This window comes from Oxyura jamaicensis, chromosome 2 (genome assembly GCF_011077185.1).
Source record: "Oxyura jamaicensis isolate SHBP4307 breed ruddy duck chromosome 2, BPBGC_Ojam_1.0, whole genome shotgun sequence".
Lineage (NCBI taxonomy): Eukaryota > Metazoa > Chordata > Aves > Anseriformes > Anatidae > Oxyura > Oxyura jamaicensis.
This window is the reverse complement of record NC_048894.1, coordinates 24,370,713-24,392,157: the sequence shown is the minus strand read 5'-3', so window position 1 is coordinate 24,392,157 and position 21,445 is coordinate 24,370,713. Positions and strand designations below refer to the sequence as shown.

Here is a 21,445-nt window from a genome sequence, read left to right as displayed (position 1 = left end):
TTTACCTAATTAATAGGTTAGTGAGTTTAACAGCTCAAAGAAGTTACTCACCTTCAGCTTTACTAAGCTCCAAAGCCAATTGCTCTCTGGCTTTGGTTTCTTCATTAAGATGTTCTTGCAGTTCTTCCTGATACCTGATAAACTCTGTGGCCTCTTGTTGCTTTTTGAAGGTTTCTCGCATGAGTTCTGTCTGGGTAATTTTAGCATGTTCAAGCTACCACAGGAGAAAATTATACAGATTAGACAGATTAAAGATTTTATGATATATAGGCATTCTATCACTCATATTTAATTAACAGTGGCTAACATACAGAGTGATGAGATCCTGCATAACTTCACTGGACATTTGATAAGATCTTTACTGAACACATATTTACACACTGCAATAGGAAGACGGATTCAGTACAAAAGCCTAAGCAAATAGACAGTTCTCAGAACAGTGAGCTGAATAAGCTACCTGGTTAACTCTGAGTCTTTGTTCCGGTGACTCCTGCTTTATGAGTTTACACTAGATTCACCTTTATTTACATGAGTTTCATACTAAATATGCATATGAGTGAGCTGTCATGCACCATATGCTTGGAATGGCTAAATATATCGCATAAAACTGGCAAAAGTTCTGATATAAATTGACATGTGTTTCATCTCTTTCTTTCCTAAACACGAAGATAAATGAGGACACCAAGAAAACGTGAGCTTTGAATACGTTGCACCTTTCAACCAACAAGGCAGTAAAGCAATGCTTCTTCCAACTGTGCTCGCCTAACAGAATCATTCAGGATTTTCTTTTTTTTCCTTCCCTGCTTGTGTGATGAGCACATAATGTCTACTACCACAGATGTAGTGTAATCTCACTGAGTCACTCATCTAGACAAGTGGAAAATCAGGACTGAAATATACAAGAGTGTGTACTTATAGCCCAGTTTAGACATACCCAAAGTGATAATTTCAATATAGAATTAAAATAAAACCTATGAAAGTAAAATAGTTAATTAATAATTAATGCTAGAATTATTGATTACATAAGATGTTAATCTAACACAACAGCAAACTGGAGTCAAATACCAAGAAGACTCATACTTCTCAACAGCTAACATTTACAGCCTGTCTTGGAGAGACACAAATACAAACTGACAGAGCTGAATGGGGTACGAGTTCTTGGTATGTCTGGTATTCAAACTAAGACAATATTTCAACTTCAGAAAATGAAGCAACATTTCCTGCTCCCCTCTCATTTTTTCCCCTTTCACATTATAGTTGTTGGCAAATATTTGTAAGAATAACTTTTGTGGCTTTGCTACAGTTTCTATTGAACAAATTATATCTCTCAATTTCTTTTAAAAATAATGGCTTTGCCACCATCTCCAGATAAGTTCATGAGTACAATTAACATGGTTTAAAATCCCTGAACAAGGTGTTAGGAAACCTTTATAGAAAATTATGCATAAAATTACCCATTTATAAATTAAAATTAAGTCAAATAAAATTGAAAAGAACATCTGAATAATCAATACATTCTCTTTTATAGTACACTGTATTTAACGACTTGATTTGTTTTCTAGAGCATTCCTTTTCAGATGGACATCATCACCTTGAACAAGAGTATTCTGACAAGAATTAAAAAATAGTATAAATACTTCAGGTGAATATCTGCACTGAATGAAAATATTTTTAAGAAGAGAGTAAGAAGACTGTAATTGTAGATTTTGAAATTCTGTATGAAAGCCCCATCTCAGTTAAAGGAGAACATATGATAGATTTACTGTACATAGACAACCATAAGAATGGCTTACTCAAATGCATGAAACAAACACAACTCCAGCTAGAACTCAAAAATTGTCCACCAGCTCTTTTCAGTAATAAAAACTCAAGGTATTATTCAAAAATTCAGAGGACAAAATAAAAAAGAAAAGCAAATGAACATAATCTTTCAGATATAAAAATTTCTTTATGACCACTGGAAGCATTAGCAAGCTTGTGCCAGTTAACGTTACTAGTTACGGCATGAAAGCTATAAAGGAAAAAAATGTGACTGTAGTGCCCTCCCTTTCTTCTTAAATTGTTTTTACAGAGAAAAAAAATGTAATGTAATAAGTATAATTGAAGTACCTTAAAAAGAGATCTCAAATCTATATAAATCAATATGCTTCTGTCTGCTAAACGTATTTTGTTAGGTAAAGAACAGGGAGAACTGTATAACTAAAGATGTTTCAGTGCCCATTAAAATTGCCTAGGAGAAATACCTGTCAGTAGTACACAGTTTAACAATAAGGAGACAAGTTTACACCATTTCCACTGCATTCTCTTCTATTTAAGCAAGTTAAAATATTTTTTTTAAAAAAACAACTTTTATACTTACTGAGTAGGGAGGTGTAGGCAAGGAGATTTTAGAGACAACTTTTAAAATGTGCCCATTTTTTTTGTGTCTGAAGTGAAAAACTGAAGTATTTACAACTACAGAATTATTCTCATCCAAGTGTTCAGTAAAAGGAAAAGGATATGGTAAAGGCACACGAGATTCAACCTCATAAGCATCTTCTTCTTGTCCTTCTGTCCACAAACTACTAAAGAGATTAGATGCCCAGTAGGTGCGATAAGAATCCATTCCCAAAAACACTGCTGTTATCGTCTTCTCAACTGTCACATAGGTATTTTGCACTACCTAAGCTGGCTTTAGAAGTTTTTAAGAGCAATTTTTAACAGAACACACGTTTGACAATCTGAAAATGCGTATCAGTACTGTCAGTGACAAACCTACTCAGGATCGCCAGGTAGCCTCAGATCTCACACTCAGGCAGATTAATTCAGGAGCACATTAATCCAAAATAGAGAGGTGCGTGATAACTTCATATGGTCACTCCTAAAAACCCTTCTTAGAGACGTTTCACATGAAAAAGCACCACAAATCTTCCAATAGCAGCTGGCAGGTAATATCCAAGGGATGGAAGCATAGCTTTGTTTTACCTGAACAGGTATACTGCAGCAGACATACAAGCTAGCACAGAACAAAAAAATAATTTTCCACTTCCACTATAGCAAGTGAAAGAGAAATAGAGATGTCACTGCTTGCCTTCATTCTCGTTCTCTGCATTAATTCAACAGGAAGAGCTTTCTCAAACTCACCTGGTTTAAAGGTTTCCTGTTAGTATCTCCCAACCGAAAGTGAGCATGGGAGGGGCGTGATTTATTTACCTACACGTAACACCTGCAGGTGGAATTTGAATTAGTGCACCCACTGAATGCCCTGCCTGAAAGGAGCCATACTGTGCTTCAGATCTGAAAGTGTGTGTTTAGACAGGTCTCAAATAGTTCTTTGAAGATTTTGCCAAGTTTCTCTCTCTCTTTTAAGTCTATTTTCAGAAATGTGTACATGCTTGTACCATAATACAGCTGATGTAAAGGACAGGTTAAAAATCGTTTTTTTGTCTGTGATTTTAGGTTATTTTATCCATTCTGTACTATCTTATGAACTATTTGTTTTCTGTTTATTTAAATATAATTGTAGTACCCCTTGGTATATACAGGAACTGTATATAATTCAGTAACCACAGAACTGACTTTGCAAAGCAATGAATTCTTGCAGAGTGCCTCTATAGGACAGCTAGAAATTATGTCCAGATTTGTACTAAATACTGTAAGAAAATGTGCAAAGAGATTTGCAATTTATTTAGTTAAAAAAACATATATGACTTTCAGGGATAAATCCATATATGTCTACTTCATTCTCATGGGAAAAATTGTTTGCGTGTGTTTGAGTGAAAACATAACTTGCTGGTATTAGTAAAGTCTGCTACAAAGCTACGAAAGGAAGATAAATTTTCCTGATCAACTGACAAATACAAACAAGCTGCTTAGAATGTACTGATTACTTTTGTTGCTGCCATGAGACATAAGCACTTACATCAGTCATGAAAATAAAATAAATTAGGTTTATGTATAAAACTACTGCTTTTAAACATCAGAAGCAAAATATTCTGAAGAAAGAAGAACCAACTGGAATAAATGTCAGTACTTCTGTAAGCTGCAGCATGAATTCTTAATTACTGCAACACTTTGAAGTTGTTTTTGTCTGCATCATCTGTTCTTTAAATGCAAGATGATGTAAGATTTCCCACTGATGTCTAACAGTATTTTTAAGGACTACATATACTAGAGTTTCTGTATCCTTTTTCAGTATTATGTAATGCTGGGACTTAAGCTAAAAAACAAACAACCCAACAAGAAAACCCTAACCAAACATCCCTATTTACATCCCTATTTAACTGAACTTATGCTTAAAGAGATCTATTGAAGAAATCAGTTTGAAAACGAATGCACTGCAGAAACTGATTTACAAGATCCATCAGACTCCTTGCTTTAGTAAACTGTAGTGGGGGGGGGGAGGATGGGACACGGACAGAGTTGAACTTGCATTTATATTAACTTCAGTAAATCACAAGTTAGCCTTTTATCTTTTTTCCTTAAAAAAAAAAAAAGAGTAGCAACTTAATTTTGAAGCATTTTTCAAAAGCAACAAACACTTAAATGCCCTTAACTTTTAAAGTATTAGACAGATGAATTTTCATATTACTTTCACCACTACAGCTTTTTTCTCCTTCATTTCCAGTAGTCATGATTTACATATTTTACACCCCGAGACAAGAAAGCAACAAATTTTAAATAATATCACTCTTAGGTTAACTAACAAATGGGTCTGTAGCATAAAACACAGTTGCCTTTGAACTCCAGCCTGAAGTAAATTAAAGAGCTGACTTTGAAGACTGAGTTCTTCAAGAAGCAGTGACAAAAATAATAGTGAAATACCGAAATTTACTTAGGGTACACTCAAATTGAGATATACATAATCTGAAAGATAAGCACCTGGTATATGCAGTGCGATTCAAAGTGTCTGAGCTAGGTATGTAACTTCCTTTTCAATTAATAGAGAAGTACTCCAGAGAACAATTAAAATCCCACTACACAAATTCCCCCTACAGCAAAGAGGGAGTACCCATACACTGCCTCTTCTTTGGAGGCTATTCATGAACCCCGTATCTCCCGTACACACCAGAAAGCTGGACTGCAGACTCCTTTTCTGATAGCAAGGCAGGTATGTGCTTAACTTGCCACTTTTAAATCATAGTTGGAAGACACAGTAGGAGAGCTCCATCTTTTTGCTGAGCCAATCGACTAAAATGTCTATCAAGAGAACTGGGCCCAGTTCCCTTTAAAATTCCCTCTTCACAGGGGCCAGCTCAATGTGCTCTGACACCTCCTGTCTCATCTCTGGATCACAGTAGAATGCAGATGACATGTATGGGGAGTGAAAGAGTGCCCTAGATTGATATACTTGTCTAATTCAGGCATCCTTTGTAGTCCTAGTCCAATTCAGTGTGAATTCATCAGTACAGTAACACTGGAGCAGACTTTTTTTGGTTGAAGCACCTGAAGCCTAAACTGTTTCCGCTTTCAAAAGCAGCCTATAGTTTTTAGGCTTTTAAGAATACATTTATGAGGAAAATTAAGAAAAAAAATACACAAAATTCAAAACACATTACTATTAGATCATGTTACCTGATTAGAAGTTTCATTGATAGCTTCCAGAAGCTTTTCAACAGCCGCCTGTAGTCGAGAACTAATATTCATAACTAGTTCTTCATTTTCAGGATCTAATTCCACTCCACCTTCTGCAAGATGTTGGCTCAGCAATCCTTCATCCGTTGCTCCTGACCACAGGTTAATATCATCGTCTCCCATGCTACTACCATGGTATGAGGAACAGGACTCTGGAAAAATGATAGTTATCTTTTCAATAGACTCTCAGAACTTCAATACATGAAAAACTACGTTGGAGTTACGATTAGAAAGACAAGTCATAGTGTGATAATATCTGTATTGATCACAAAGACTGAAAGGGAAATAGTACATACTAAAATTTTTTTTACAAACAAGCTACACAATGTGTTAAATAAAAACAAGCAGAAGGCATAAAGAAAAAGAAAAGGAGATATTAACAGAATAGTTTAGACATCCTCTCGGTATGCTTTCAGGCTCTCTCTTTCTGCTCTCACCTTGCATACCTTTGTTCCTCTCAGTAACCCTTAATCTTTGGAGTAACTTTTAGTAATGACTTGCCTGGTCTTACTTTTAAAGACCAGGTAAAGAAAACCCAGACCATCAGTCATTGTTGGCCAGCGTGCTATAACACACGATCGTTCACGTTAGTAATTCAAAAACACAGGCTCATGTGAATAAATGGAATGACACACATATAATTCAGCTTCTCAGGACAAAAACCAGATACAGAACATTAACAATCAGCGTTATCATTAGTGACCTGAGAACTAATTAAAATGGGTAGCTGAACAAAGCAAGGACAATGCAGGGGAACTGTAACTGTCCCAGCCGATGGGCAACATGGCATCTTCCTACTCTCAATCTTCCTGAGGTCTGATTTGCTTTAAGGGCATTTATCCATTTTGTTTGAAAAGCAGGAAACATAAAATTTGCCAATGGAATGGAACTGACAGCAATTAATCTAGAAAATGGTAGATTTGCTAAATTTATAATTCAGGGCTGCATTTAAGCCAGACAAGTGAAAGTACACTCCTGTTTTAAAATCACACTTTCAGTGTGAAATCATACAGTAATAAATCACAACAGTAGATGGCTATTGGTGATGTAATGTTTTAAAAATGAAGAAGTGCTGTATCATAAGGCTGGTATATTTGAAGTGCCATAAATGTTATTGTGGAAATTTTTGTAAATGTTTACTTTCACAAAGGATTTTTAAAATATGTTTTTAATATATATATATTCATATATATACTCACACAGTTGGATGTTTATTCTCAAGTTTTTCTCCCCCAAAAATACCACCTTTTTTTTTTTTTTTTTTTGAAACAGTAGTATGCCCTACATGAGTTAAGATCAGTCGATGCCTGTTAAGCAATGAAGTTACAATTCCAGGTTATCTTTGAATTTAAGTTCCTGGTTACTCCATGAATTGTGACAGCTGAACTGGAACAGTTTGTTTAGCTACAGACATTCAAATGAAATTATAATAGGTCAATTTTATAAATTGCCTTTAAAAATGTAGATAGTGCTCTTGTTTGTGGGACACAATTTCCTTGTAATGCTCTCCTCTTAAACAGGCATGCAAATGACATCAGAAATGCAAGTTCTCTTGTTGATACTGTTTGAACCCACTATGAAAGCCATGTAAGTTCTATTTTTTTTTTTTTTTCTTTTAACAAGTTGCAACATGACTGACCATCTGGTTGACTCACTGTTAGGCAGCTGCATACATCCTGATAGTAACACATTTATGCATTTATTTCATTATGGATGCAGGTGTATACATGACCCACATACAACAAACTAATCTACTCCAAATTTAATTTAGAAAGGTTTAGTTTTGTTTACTTTTATCTTATAATTGATAAGACTTTTAAAATGCAGACGTATTTAATATTTTTTTTCTTCAAGCTATATCATTACTGTTTCATATCTCCTTTTAGACATGTGGGATATAACTTTACAAAATCTTTTCATACTCCAAATTAAAAAAAAAAAAAAAAAAAAAAAACAGAAAACTCACTATATGAATGAATGGAATGAAAAATCATGGCACCTTTCATCTATGCAGGATTTCAAAGCACTTTTGAGTACTGCACTTCGGAACTTAAGTCATAAACTACTGTAGTGGAGTCACCCTAGCAGAGGCTGGCCGTCATTTTCTGCCAGCACACTAATCAACCTTTGTAGTGGGTTTGAGTAGAATAAAGGTTTTCTCATAAGACCGTAACATTCCAAGACCCTGCAATGTAAGGACGGCTGCAAAAAGAACAATTTCATATTTTTCACTGAATAGCATTCTGATTTCTCAGCATCCAAACTTGGACGACTCTGGGTGTCTCAATACATCAAGAGTGATGCAGAAGCTTTAATATCCTCAGAGTAGAAAGGACCATCATTTCAGATGGACATCTGGTAGCATAAGGGTTTCCAAATGCAGTGTCGAAGTATTTGTTATAGTCTGAGTTAAGGGAAAACATTTCCTACTGAGCTATGAACATATTACACTTATTGTAGCACCTGATGCTCTTGGGAGGTCACTCATCTTAAGTACTGACCACATAAGACCCTGATTAGCTCCAGAGATCTCACAACATAAAAGTATGGGCACAGTACAGTAGCACAGCTATGACTAAGATAAATAAATCAACAACATACTAGAAAATGCCCAATCTAGTTCTACCCTAATGGAGCCCAAATTATCTGTGTAACATTCCTGTATTACATTTTAGCTTTTATTTCTTAAGTAAATTTAAAAATGCCTTTAAAATTTCCCTACTTAATTTTTAAAATTTCCCTACTTAAAAAAGTACTGGCTTTAAAGAGAGACAAACTTTGAATATGTTTACAAATATGGGCAAAGTTTGGCATTGAAAAGTAAATTTCAATGTACACAACTTTAACCCAGTTTAAAAATTCATGTTCTATAACCCTTATATTTTAGTGAATTATTTGCTTGATAGGTATATCTGAATTGTGTAATGATGAGTGTAACTCAAATACAAAATAAACATTATACAAAATAACTGCAGAGATTTGCAGTCTGTTGCAAGAGCATCTGAACTTCTGGCTGTCTGGAAACTTGTAGAGAAAAATCTAAAAACATCAATGACTGCTCAGAATGTCATTCAAAGCCAGGTCTGGAATATGTCTCGTACACTAATAGCATCACTAATATTATTATTATTCTTGCCAGAGACCAGAAGAGTACAATTTGGCCTCCAACAAGTAACAGTATTTTAAACTCTTACTTATATCAATTAATTTGTAATTTGCTACCATTTCTTCTAGATATATACAAAATGCACCTATATTAAAGTCTAAAGTTGTTATATGAAAAATCCTACAATGGAACATCATAATTTCCTTGAAATAGCTATTTAAAAAAAAAAAAAAAAAAAAAGAGGAAGGAAAAAGAGAGTTGTCATCTAAAGTACAATTTGGTATATGGAAACTTCACACCTTTCAGAAAAGGAAAGAGTTTCAAATACACTCAAAACTGCAATAATTTTGTTTATACTGTGGGGTTGGCAACTCAAGTAGAAAGAAATCAATGGCGTGATAAATGTAGACACCCATAATGTAATTTCTATTAAGTGGCACTTTAAGAACAGGAAGTTCAGCGTCTTGTAACTGCAAAGTGAAAGTGTCTGCGTTTTTTCTCACTGAAAAACGTCTTGGTACACCAAAGTGCTATGGCACAGCATATTTCCAGAAAGGTTTCAGTGGCAGAAGCAAGAAATAGAAATGTTGTTAAATCTGATTAACCCCCATGGCAGCTGAATACCTAACCCCCCATTTGTACTAACCCTTGTAACGACAGTCAGCACCATCACTGCTCCAAGCATTACAACCAAATTCTCCTTCCCCAAATTCTTTTTTTCCACTGACACAAAATAATAATTAGAATGTAACCAGCACAAATAAAAGTGTCATTTTCTACTAGAAATTGTTAATTACAATGAAAAATAAAAAGTTTACAGTTTTTCCTTTGCCACAAAGTTTGCACTTCAGCATGTCAGATGTCACGGCCCCTAGATCTTATGAAAAGACATACAGTGCTTACTCAGAAGTTTCAGATACAGATGTTGTTTATAAGCTGCTACCTGACATTTACAGAGCAATACCTATTTCATTTGAGACCTATTTTGTGTCACTTGAAGTTAATGCCTCAGTTTATTTCTGTGATTCCACCAAGGAACTGTGCTTAGGGGTTACAAGTTGAACACAAACAGAAACTTGGTACTGTGACAGTTCAATGAATGTAACTACTCACTACCTTGTTCCTGGTGCAAGGGAACAAGGAGCCCAGGAAGTAGGTGAGAGGGTTTCATGTTCAAAGGATACCATAACCACACAGGCAACGTGCATTACTGCAGCCCCTCTACTGAGGTAATCCATCTAAAGGGCTCTATCATGGTGATTCCTGGCCCAAATCTCCCTCTGCAATTAACTCACTGGATTTCTTTGCACAAGTGCTGTTCACTTCAAGTTATATGTTTTATGACTGAAATTTGAACTTTGCTCTTTGTGCTACAAATTAAATCTTGTGTTAGCCCATATCCTAGACAAGGTCTCAGATTAACCTCTGTACGCTCTGTAAATGAGGTTATGGTTATAAGCTTGCGATCTTAATGATTCAGCTTTGTAAAATGTTGACACAACTCAGCAGAAATAGTAGTCTGAGCTTTGCCTGACAATAAATATGCATTATGTTCAGAAGGTCAGAAAGAATTCACTTTATTGAACACATTTTTTCTGTTGTGTTACCAGATTTTTACTGGTACAAATTTATTCCTACAAATTACCTAAGTGTTTAAAAAGAAAGTTCTGTTTGGTCAGACACTGGAAAATACAGTAACAAGCACAGATTACAATATGGAAGAAGTATATACATATTTCTTTCTTCCAGAAAACAATGGTAAAATTTCTTAGAAGATTATGTTCTTTCATTCAGACCAATCTGTGGGAGTGTAAGAAATGAGTAGCAACAGTCTTGTTGCTGAAAACACTAGGAGAATTTGTCTTCTATTTCTATTTGAAGCAGGCTTGAATACTTCAGCTGATGAAACAGTACAATCACTACTAGGGCTGTCTGACCCTAGTGGACAAACTATGCATACAGCAAGTATGCTGTTGTATTTTGAAAAAAATTAAAAAGAAACAAAAAACATCCACCCACCAACCCACCAACCAACCGAAACTGTCAATCCTACATCTGAAATCAATGACAAACTTTGAATTCACCCATTATAACCACTGCAACTTTGGATCTTCATTAATCTTTACTCTCTCCTGTGTTTTTTCATTTTTATATGATTATTTCCACACATGAAAAAGAACACTGAAATAAAAAAATGGTATGTGGAGAGCTGCTATGTCAATATAGCTCTGTGCTAAGGGGGCATTACAGTAACACATGAATTGCTTTGTTAAAGAGTAGTAGATCCTTAATTGCCTCTTCAGAAAACACTCCAATGACAAACACAAGAGATAAAACAGTCGATCTGCATCTCTAGTGGAATGTAATACACTTCCATTTTATTTAAGAGAGTACTCTTTCATCAGAAAACTTTGTAAGAACAGGGTCTGTAGTACATTTAGATAACAGTATTACTAAACCTAGGCATAATTTCAATTTTTATCCACCCAAAATACTAAATAAAGGTAGTCTTCTGTGCTCTCCCACATATATGTAATGCAAATAGTCTCTCCTTGTTGAGAACTGTTAATGACAATAATTAGTGACAAGTAAACACATGGTGGTGCAGAAGCAGGCAAAAAGCATCTGCATGTTTTGTGTATTGTGCATGACTGCACAGAGCAAGCACATATGAGAGCAACAAAATGCAGTCGTGATGTATTAGCAATTTGCACATAGAGTTCTGTATGTTTTTCTGAAAATGGAACAATATTCTCAGCAAATGAGAATGATGGAGAAAAGCAACAGTACGTGTTCTATGAATAGGCATGATATATCTATGAACTAGATTCAGTGAACACACTAGGTAACAACAGAATAAATATAAATGATGGCCTGTAATCACTTGCCTCATAAGGGGAACATGTTTTTATTTCTTTGATCAATGTATGTTTTGAAAATCTCAATGCTTTTTACACAGTACAATGACAACATGCAGAATATGAAGAATATTTATAAATTACTGTTTTCAATATAGAAACCTGATTTAAAATGCAATTTACATAAAGACTACCTCATAATGCAAAGGGAAGTGATAAACTTTGAGGCCAGTTGTTGCTACTTTTACCACTTGGCTAAGAGACAGTGTAGAAGATAGTAGTGTTTCAAGACACTTATTCTGAACTGCTTCAACATATGCAAGCTCTACCTCCTTCATTTCCCTCCCCAAAGTAAAATGCAAAAATACTTCATTTTGAATGAAGTGATTCCTTCAATTCTAATACCTGGACAAGTACCAAAAATTTAGGCCAGAACCTTAGTTACCAAATCTAAAATGTGGGGAAAGAAAGGTAAAGCCTCAAAAGTCCTCAAAAGGTATGTTAATTTTCCTCACAATTAAATACAGTGAAACATGCAGAAAATAGAAGTTATGAGGCTTTTTAGTGAAACACCAATACTATAAAACCACGAAGGTGCTGTTAACTGAAAAACTTTGAGAATCCTTAGACTGCAGCTATACACATTTCACTGCAGATAACCTGTGGAGAAATTGACCTAAAGAGCTGCCACTGTGTAATAAGTCAGCAATCCTCTTTTAACTTGTTCCAAGACTTAAAGGTATAAGGAATCAGCAGTGTTTAATGACCAAGGAATCAGCAGTATTTAATGATCTATGTTTTGAATGAAAGAGGTGAAGCTCATTTTGTACTATTAATTTGTAGTATATGTTTTCTTAATACTGAAAAGTAGTTCTTGATTTAGTTCTTTTAGCATTAACAATAGTTAAAATTCCAGACAAAACCAGATGCATGATATGTTTTAGTCTGAACTGATCTGTTGCATGTTGCCAGCCCTTAAGACGCAGGACAAACATATACATCTTAACGCTGGCTTCTTGTACCATGGGTACCTAAGTGCCAATATGACAGAGTTCCTATTCTTGCCCAAAAGAGAAAGGAACAGACGCTACCTCAGCATAATCGTAGAAAATTAAGCAGTGCCTGGGAAAGTTCTTAGGCACCAGTAAGCAATTACCTACACCGCTAAAATACTCCTTCAGGCTCATGCCAACTAGCACTCCTCCAAACAGTTGATGGGCACGGCTTGGGAGTTAGAAAGTTCCTGAACCTGTTTCCAAAAGTCCGTTTGCATGCAACCACCCTCTTTGGGAGGTTAAGAAAGTCCACAAGCATAAATACAGGCTGTCCCATGCCAGCTGGTCTCAGTGACCAGCACCATCCCTATGCACACTACGTGTACTAGTAGAGGTACATGCTTTGACACTAGCTTCCATTCCCCGTGTATACGGGGCTTTAAGTTGATGCAAGATTCCATGGAACTATATTTCATTCTCTTTCTCTTTTCCCCCTTTGACAGGAACATAATTATTTTTTATATTTCTCCCTTTCCCATTCTGTTGCAGGCTTTGCAAAAGTCATGTCTGGGTCATATCCAAAACCAGCTCCTGAAAGGCTGTCTCTTAGAAAGAGATATCATATGAATTCAAATGACTGATGGTAAAAAATACATAAATTATTTTTAATTAAAAACTTCAAAATGAAGGGTAGTTGAATATCAGAAAGAAAGCATGCAAATGCTACTTGCTATGAAACAGAAAACCATACAATAAGTACCTTTTTCATAACCCACACGGACACAAGGTTTTACTGACTCCTCTGGATCTGCGTCCCATCCAGCTGGTTTGGAAGGCTGGACTTTCCCAGACCTATCCAGTAACCCAACTACATGGCGACCAATTGTCTCCTCCGTGGCCACAGTTGTCTTCACAACTTCTAAAAGAATCTTCATGAGTTTCTGATTAGCCTTCTGAAAACCATGCCTGCAGGACAGAAATTATTCAGACCTTTGATTTTCCTGTTTTCAAAGTGTGTTTTATCCCTTACACAGCACTGCAACCAGGAAAAATTTGCAACTGAATTGGTAAAGTCAAGATAAGACTAAAAAAAACACATAACATACATATGTAATAAACAGCACATTTGTGCTATTTTTTTTTTCAAAATATGTGAAAAATGAAACTATCAAGATTTTACATTATCTTGCTATTTTTTTCTCTATTTTTTTTGAATGGCCAGAGGTCCACCTTTGCCTGGTATTCATTAAATATCCTCAAATATTATAAATATAAATATTTCTCAAATTGGTATTTACCCATTAAATACCAACTCTTACTCTTTTCTCAATGTGAGAATTAAAGATTGTTCATATACATAGATCAAAAAAGTTACAGAATACTCAAAATGTATTATCAAATACAATTATATTCATGTAAATTTAGTTCATATATGTACAATGTGTTACTTATACACATCTGTATAAATGACATAATTCTATGTACACATGTAATATGAAAGAGCAGAACAGGCTAAAATTCATATTATCCATTATAAAATTAGGCTTCACAAAACAAGATTTGATTTCATCTTTAGTATGTAAACTTCAAAATAGGGTTATCTAGAATCAAAAATACCATTATCATGAACTTCAGTCAGAATAAAGCATAAAAATGTTATTAACAGCAAGAATATCACTCATGATTTTTTTTTAATAATATTTTTTCAACTAACAGTTCTAAGTACCTTTCTTTAGAAAGAAGATCTGGAGATGTTTCATCAGGCTTTCTTCCTCCGTCTTTATCCACCGAGATTTGCTCTCTCACATCATTTTGGTTTTCATTTTCATTCTCATTCTGAGCAAGTTTTTGCAGAGGGAGAGAAGACAAAATAGAGAGAAATCCTGTCATGCCAGGAACAACATATTCTTCCGATAAGCGGTAAAATACGAAATTTAAAACTAAAATCAGTTGTGTTTTGTTAATAAAACTTCTGCGTGAAATCACAAAGCAAGAAATACTTTTCCTATGTGGAAAAATTAAACTATACCAAACAAAAACCAAAACAGGAAGTCCAAGGCAGGGCCTATTAGAAAGAACTTTGTTATGCTGATTAAACAGTCTGTGCTTGCTGTTGCTATAGCAATATGAATATGTGAGTTTACCTGAGCAAACAGCTATATTAATAATCCCCACCTACAAGCTGTTTAAACTTGCTTCCAACTACCTGAAGTAAAAAAACTATGTTTACCAGTACCTTAAACTCTACAAGTTCTTAAACTTGCTCAAACCAAGAAGTACCCAACATCTTTTAGGAAAGTATATTACAGGAAAAACATTTGCAGCAAAATCAGATCCTACCAGTTTTATATGCCACAGCTGCCAAGACAGTCAAAGTCCACACTTACCTCAGTTTGTGTGCTGTTGTTTTGTAGCTCACAGAATTGCCTCTCTTTTCCAGGTAAGGAACGTTGCTTTAATGATTCCAGTTCTTCTAAGAGAATTCTCTCTCTCTCTGCAGCCAGGCTGTCATTCTCCATTGAGACACGCTAAGAAAGAAACGTTACAGAGGCACACACTGGGTTTTTAAGCTTCTGAGTATTAGTGAGTCCTGTCACTTCTAATTTTTTTACGTATTTTGCACGACGACAATTCAGTCCACTTCTTTAAATGGGTATAAAACATTGAAAGTTTTCTAAAACTGAAATACAGCTAGTAAATTATTTTGGTATTTTATAGCTTATATAAGTTTTCATAGAATTTGGACGCTCATCATGAAATATGGTGGTCATAATGTAAACTGAACATTTAACTTCTAAAGGTTACATGCCATACTATGCACACTTTGCACAACAGAGAGTAAAAGATGAAAACTTATTTTTTTAAAAAGCCTACAAACATTCTTTCAGAATTGCTAGAAGAGTCGATGGCATAAACATGATGCACAAATTCCTATGCAGTTCTTATGCATAAACATCCTTGACATGACAAAAATAATCAGAACTTATGCTGCTGGCATTTCTCTAATATTTTTCATCAGATTCAGGAATTTGCTAGCCTTGACAAAAGATGCAATTGGCAAAGGGATAAAGGAGAAACAATGTATAAATCAAAAGAAAGGATTGTCAGGACAAATGATAGAAAGATGCTACAAAGCACCTAAGAGAAACAGACACCTGACACTGCTGGAGAAGAACCAGACAACTAGAAAGCAAGTGACTTGCTCTCTAGATTCCCAAGCTCGTTGAGCCCAAACTTAAGCAGAACAGTTTGGGTAAGGTCTGAAGGAACCCAATTTCCACTCCGCAGTGAAATCAAAGAATTTTAGAATTCATTGATTACTATTTCCATATGTAAATATACATTGTTGAAATTAAATCAGAGCAAGGCAAATTTTTCTGAATTCTGTTTACTTTGCCTTTCAAGTCGCTTTCAAGGGTTTGAAGAGAAGCCTGTAAGTGACGTTATTTTGAAGACTTAATTACTAAGATAAATTAACGAGTTCCAGTACACACAAACATATACGTGAGTATGTGCACACATGCACATGCATACATATGTTAAATGTGTGTGTCTCTTAATAGATACACAAGTATAAATAAACATAAATTTGAATAGTGAAGTTTCTTCATTAAATCGTTAACTCACTGTGCTGGGCACCATATTACCTCAGCTAATTGCACTTTAAGACACTCAAGCTCTGCTAAGAGTTGTTCTTGATTTTCTTTTTGACGTTCCATTTGCTGCATATGCCCTTGTCTCAGTAATTCTGTTGCCTGCTGATGTTCCTGATACTGCCGTACTAGCTCCTGTCGCATGTCTTCCAAACGCTCCTCATACAACAACAGCTGACTCGATGTTTCTGTGTCTGATGCTGTTACCATATTGTTGCGCTGAAATATTGGAACTATTTTAGCATTTCATGTTCAAAGACAGTTTCTAGAAAATATTTTAAATACATTTTAAAAATACTTTCTCAAATTAAAATAGCTATTACTAAAGCATTATCGTGGTGCCTGTTTCTTGAAAGGTCCAGGTTCTCCACTGAAAAAGACAAGCTTTTCAAAATAACTCTAATGCCTCTTAGCTCGCAGGGATCTCAACAGGAAAATAACAGAGTGGCAGATATACATGCTTGTGGGTGAGTGATTGAGTGACTCAATGTGTGTATACTGCAACAGAAGTGTGAGAGAACAGTATCATACAAAACAGGAATATTACAGTTCCTGATACAGTCACTATCAATACAAGACTAAAACATTCAACAGTTTCACAAATTTGAAAGTGTAATTTTTGCTTCAGCTAGTGTCAAATTCAATAAAAAATTTAACTAGGGTTAAATCATAGAGTCAAAACTTATGACTGCTTTTTACCATATTTATTTCAGACCTTACCCTTCCCCCATGTTTCTGAAGTGCTAAACATTGGATATATGCTTTACATATTACTTTTATAACTTTTTTTTCAGATGATATCCTTTATGACAAGGGACTCAAACTTTTTAAACAAAACTTTTAATCTGTTCCATGAATAAGGACTAGAAAATAACTTACTTTGAAAAGTCTTATTAAAGCAAAACTCTTAGTTTTTATAATATAAAAAAAGTCTTATAAAAGTCTTATTAAAGCAAAATTAATGCTTGCAATATAGTTTCACCACAAAACTGAATGTTTTCCTTTAATCAGGGTTATATTCCTTTCCTCACGGCATAGCATAATGCTATGATAATGAAGTAGAACATTGGAAAGAAGGTAAATAATTGAGACCTAATGTTGCAATCCCTTTTAAAGGGAAAGGGAAACATTTCAATTGAATTTTGAATTTTCATCTTAATTTCTTTCTTTGATGTCTTCTCATTGAAATGGAACTACAAATCCATTTGAATGATTATTCAAATATGTTGTTATATATTTTTAAAACAAACAAAAAACACTTACCAATGTTTCTTCTGCCATATGCCCTTTGACATGGGAGAAAAGTTCTTCAGAAATAACTGATTCATGTGTGGTCTGTCCTAACACATAACCAGACTTGTTACTGGAACAAAGCTGTTTTCCAAGTAAGTTCATTTCACCAGATTCTTCAATGAGCTCTTTGCAAAGTGATTTCAATTCTTCTTCAGGCTTAGTGCACCTTTCTGTTGCTTTTTTAAGGGGGCTGTCAACCTCTTCTTCGCTACACTCCTTTTTAATTTCAAAATGCTTTCCCTGTTGATGCGCAATTTGTGTTTGTGTTTCTTCTTTCTTCTGCCTAGCAATTCTTGATAATTCACTCTGTTTGGCAAATGCTATGCTCATTGACACAATTACCTGAATAAATACAAGAAATATGTATTAATTTATACTCTGCAATGTATTAACTTATACTTTGTAGTATTTCCTATTGCTGAAGAAATCTCACTGCTCACCACCAATAATATAAAAAGAAGTACTAAAAGTTCTGAATTATGATTTTACTATTTTTTTAAACAGAATAAATTAGAAAGGTAGGGAAATACAGATACCTTGTCAATATCATGAACAGTCACATATTAATGCACAGACATACTGTGTTTAAAGTGGTCTAACAAACCGTGATGCTATTTTTAATTAAAATATATAGCAGGCAATTATGTAGTTCTCTTAAAAAAATAAAAAAGCCTAGATTCTACAAAGTGACTCTGAAAAGTCCTAGTATATTGTTCTAAGATATTGTTCTAAGTCCAGCCATGCTTAGCTTCCTCTAAGTATCATCCATAAAGATTTCACTGACATTGAACTTCAGAGAAGCCATGTGCTTGATATTCAGTGCAGGTATTTAATTCCTTAGAAAGAAACTTCACGCATTAAATAGCTGCAGTTGCAGTTACATCAGGTTGGTAACTTTTGCATTGCTAAGCATCCCCTTCCAATACAAATAAACCTCTTTTCTAATCAAGTGAGCAGTTGTTTGCTAGACTTAGAACAGAGACAGTAAAAATGTGTAATAAATACAAGTGTTACACTTGAAAACAAACAAAACCACACACATGCACACATAAAAAAAAAAAAACACAACACAAAACAACAAAACTAACTCTTCCTTCCCAAGCTTGTCTTTTGAACTTGAAACCCTCCATAACAAAATACAAGCCAATCATGTACTTTACTTCCCCCAGTTCCCATAAGGATGGATTTTCTTGGCAGCAGATGAGACAGATGGAACATTTACTCCAGCAATTTTGATTACTTACATTAATGTCATCCTCATTAATAACTGGCTATAACATTTTTCTTAACTCTGAAAACAAACCTTTTGACAAAGTATTCCTTATTTTTTTCCAATTTTTAACTTACGTTAATTTGATTCACTTGTTTTGTGACCTGCCACGTTAATGGCATAAATGCACAAAAAGCAGAAAGAATTCTTCATTCCATGAAGAAATGAAAATGTTTTTTGAAGTCAAATAATAAGTAAATCCACTAATGATTTAGTATACTCTTATAAATAAAGCCTAAAAGTTAATTTTCTCATTTCAGAGACAGTCACCAGATCCAATAAAAAACTATGCATTTTACATGGCACCTGAAAATACACAATGAGATATGATCAGAAAACAATGTGTAACTGTTAACTATAACTCCTTTTGAACCTGAGCAACTGTTAATCCTAAAGGAGCAAGAAATTCACCCTCTAATTCTCTAGATTTACTAAATAAATTCAGGTAGTGAGGATGGTTCCACATTGTCCTATTTCACTGAAGTTTTAAAAGAGAATACCACCACCACCTTGCCTATGAACAGACATAGTACATTAATTGAAGAACCATCTGATTACAAAAGAAAAGGTATGAAAATAGGCACTACAGGAATGAACAGATATCTCACAATGAAAAAATAATATTTCAGCAAGTTTGTTAAAGAGACTTTCATGTTCAAAATCAGAAGAAAACAATTCTTTGTTAAAAAAATAAACTGTATACAATATGGCAACTGTCAGGAACAGCAAATGAAAGTGACAGCATTTTTAAACATGTTTTAAAGTAACATAATGAAAGTAATACCTTTGCTATTTCTTCTTCTAATCGTTCTTGGTACTGCTTTTCTAGCAATTGAACAACATCCAGATCATTTTTCATTTCAATTTCACTAGCAAGCTGTAAGAAAAACAAGAAATCTCAGTTCACGTATTTGTACTTTTGTTTCAGCGATTTTACATGTTTGAAGAGATTTTTTTCCCTCAATTAGGTCACATTTATTTCTTTTCAATCACATATTTTTGAATCACAACATAAAAGAACTGGGCAAAGGACTTTGCCTCATTTGTACACCAAAATTAATTTTAAAAGTTGAGCTTGAAACAACTGATCTTCCAGCACTATTTGAATTGTCAAGATGCACAGAAAACAGGGGAGAAACTACAGGACCAAAGTAGAAAACAGCGTTGCTGCTTCTCAAATGCATAATTTTGGAGTCAGCCTCCTAGAGGAGGAATGGGGTCTTTTCCATTTGCATTTGGCTTCTAAGATCTTTGGAAATACTTTTTTCCAAAAAAATATAATGCATCTATTCTTAAAAAGTACTAGGATTTCACTTAAATAACTCTTCTTCTGGAACTAGCCTTTAAAGTCAAGTCAGAATATTTTAAATACTGCTGAAGAAATCCCAGAATTTGAACACTAATGTTTTCCTACTTTTACAAAAGGCAGCCCAACCCATTTTTTTTGTTGTTTCAGAGAATAAATAAGAACTAAAATTGAAAAGACATGATCAATAAAGCATGTTTTATTGTTCATAACTTCTAGAAATACCTTCTGTTTAAATTCTATATTATTCTATTTTCTCTAATATGGTCTGTAGAGCACAGTATTAAGACAATTATTTTATTACTAACAAATATTAGCCTGTATTTCAATTTCATCTGAGAACCAAAAGCATCTAAATTATATTGGCAGTATAATGTTTGGCAGTTATAGGATAAGTATTGACAGTTATATGATACCTCCATTGCTACATCTGCTCTTTGCTGATGATTTTCAGTGCACTTCACTTTTCTGAAGACCTCTTTTAGCTTCATTTGTGAATCTGTGGATATACTAAAAAGGTAAAAGAAACAGGGAGCTAGGGTTAAAATAAATTCAGTCTTTCAATATACATTATTTTTCCTCTGTTCAAATATGTACACATATAAATATACTATGCATCATACATATTCAAAGACTGAATATTCAATAGCTGCACATACTTTTTTCATAACACACCTTTCCCCATGTCATTAATTTCATATACTTGACTTTATAATTCATCTGCCTTCCATACACTAGCTCTTTCAAACTAACACTTAGAATCACAGAATCACAGAATTTCTAGGTTGGAAGAGACCTCAAGATCATCAAGTCCAGCCTCTGTCCTAACACTAACAGTCCCCACTAAACCGTATCCCTAAGCTCTACATCTAAACGTCTTTTAAAGACCTCCAGGGATGGTGACTCCACCACTTCCCTGGGCAGCCCGTTCCAGTGTCTAACAACCCTTTCGGTAAAGAAGTTCTTCCTAACATCCATGCCCTATATATATTGCATGCTGCAAATGAGTAAAAACAAAACAAAACACAACCACGCACCACTGTTCCCCTTTCACTACATTTTGAAAATTGTTTTTAGCATTCATATTTAATTTGATGAATGAAGACCAGAAATATATTTTAAGGAATTAAAGGAATGTTGTTTAAAGATAGAAAAACACAGATGGCTGAGAAAAGGCTGTGATCAAATAATAAGGGTAAAACAGCTGTTTGGGTTATGATGGGTCACAGTTGAAGAAAAATAATTTTATCTCAATTTCTCTCAACCTCTGAGGATGTATTTCTCCACAGTCCTTTTGCTTTTTGAAAGAGTGCTGCTGTAAGTGTATCAAACACCAAATGATTTCTAGAAA

The 21,445-nt window shown here is 34.5% G+C and overlaps 1 protein-coding gene across 8 annotated transcripts in view; it reads right to left on the bottom strand.

Moving 5' to 3' along the window:
* Positions 1 to 21,445, bottom strand: part of AKAP9 (A-kinase anchoring protein 9) — a 110,341-nt gene that overhangs the window by 33,778 nt on the left and 55,118 nt on the right. For 5 of the 8 annotated variants that reach the window (XM_035319223.1, XM_035319218.1, XM_035319220.1 and 2 more), the window contains 9 exons: positions 20,511 to 20,604; positions 19,573 to 19,665; positions 17,489 to 17,860; positions 16,220 to 16,444; positions 14,960 to 15,100; positions 14,299 to 14,408; positions 13,333 to 13,538; positions 5,554 to 5,765; positions 52 to 214 (listed from right to left, as the gene is read on the bottom strand). In XM_035319223.1, the coding sequence (XP_035175114.1) occupies positions 52 to 214; positions 5,554 to 5,765; positions 13,333 to 13,538; positions 14,299 to 14,408; positions 14,960 to 15,100; positions 16,220 to 16,444; positions 17,489 to 17,860; positions 19,573 to 19,665; positions 20,511 to 20,604 (1,616 nt within the window). Of the gene's footprint in view, positions 1 to 51; positions 215 to 2,359; positions 3,330 to 5,553; positions 5,766 to 13,332; positions 13,539 to 14,298; positions 14,409 to 14,959; positions 15,101 to 16,219; positions 16,445 to 17,488; positions 17,861 to 19,572; positions 19,666 to 20,510; positions 20,605 to 21,445 lie in introns of those variants that run through there. The other 3 variants (XM_035319219.1, XM_035319221.1, XM_035319226.1) reach the window with 2 other exon arrangements.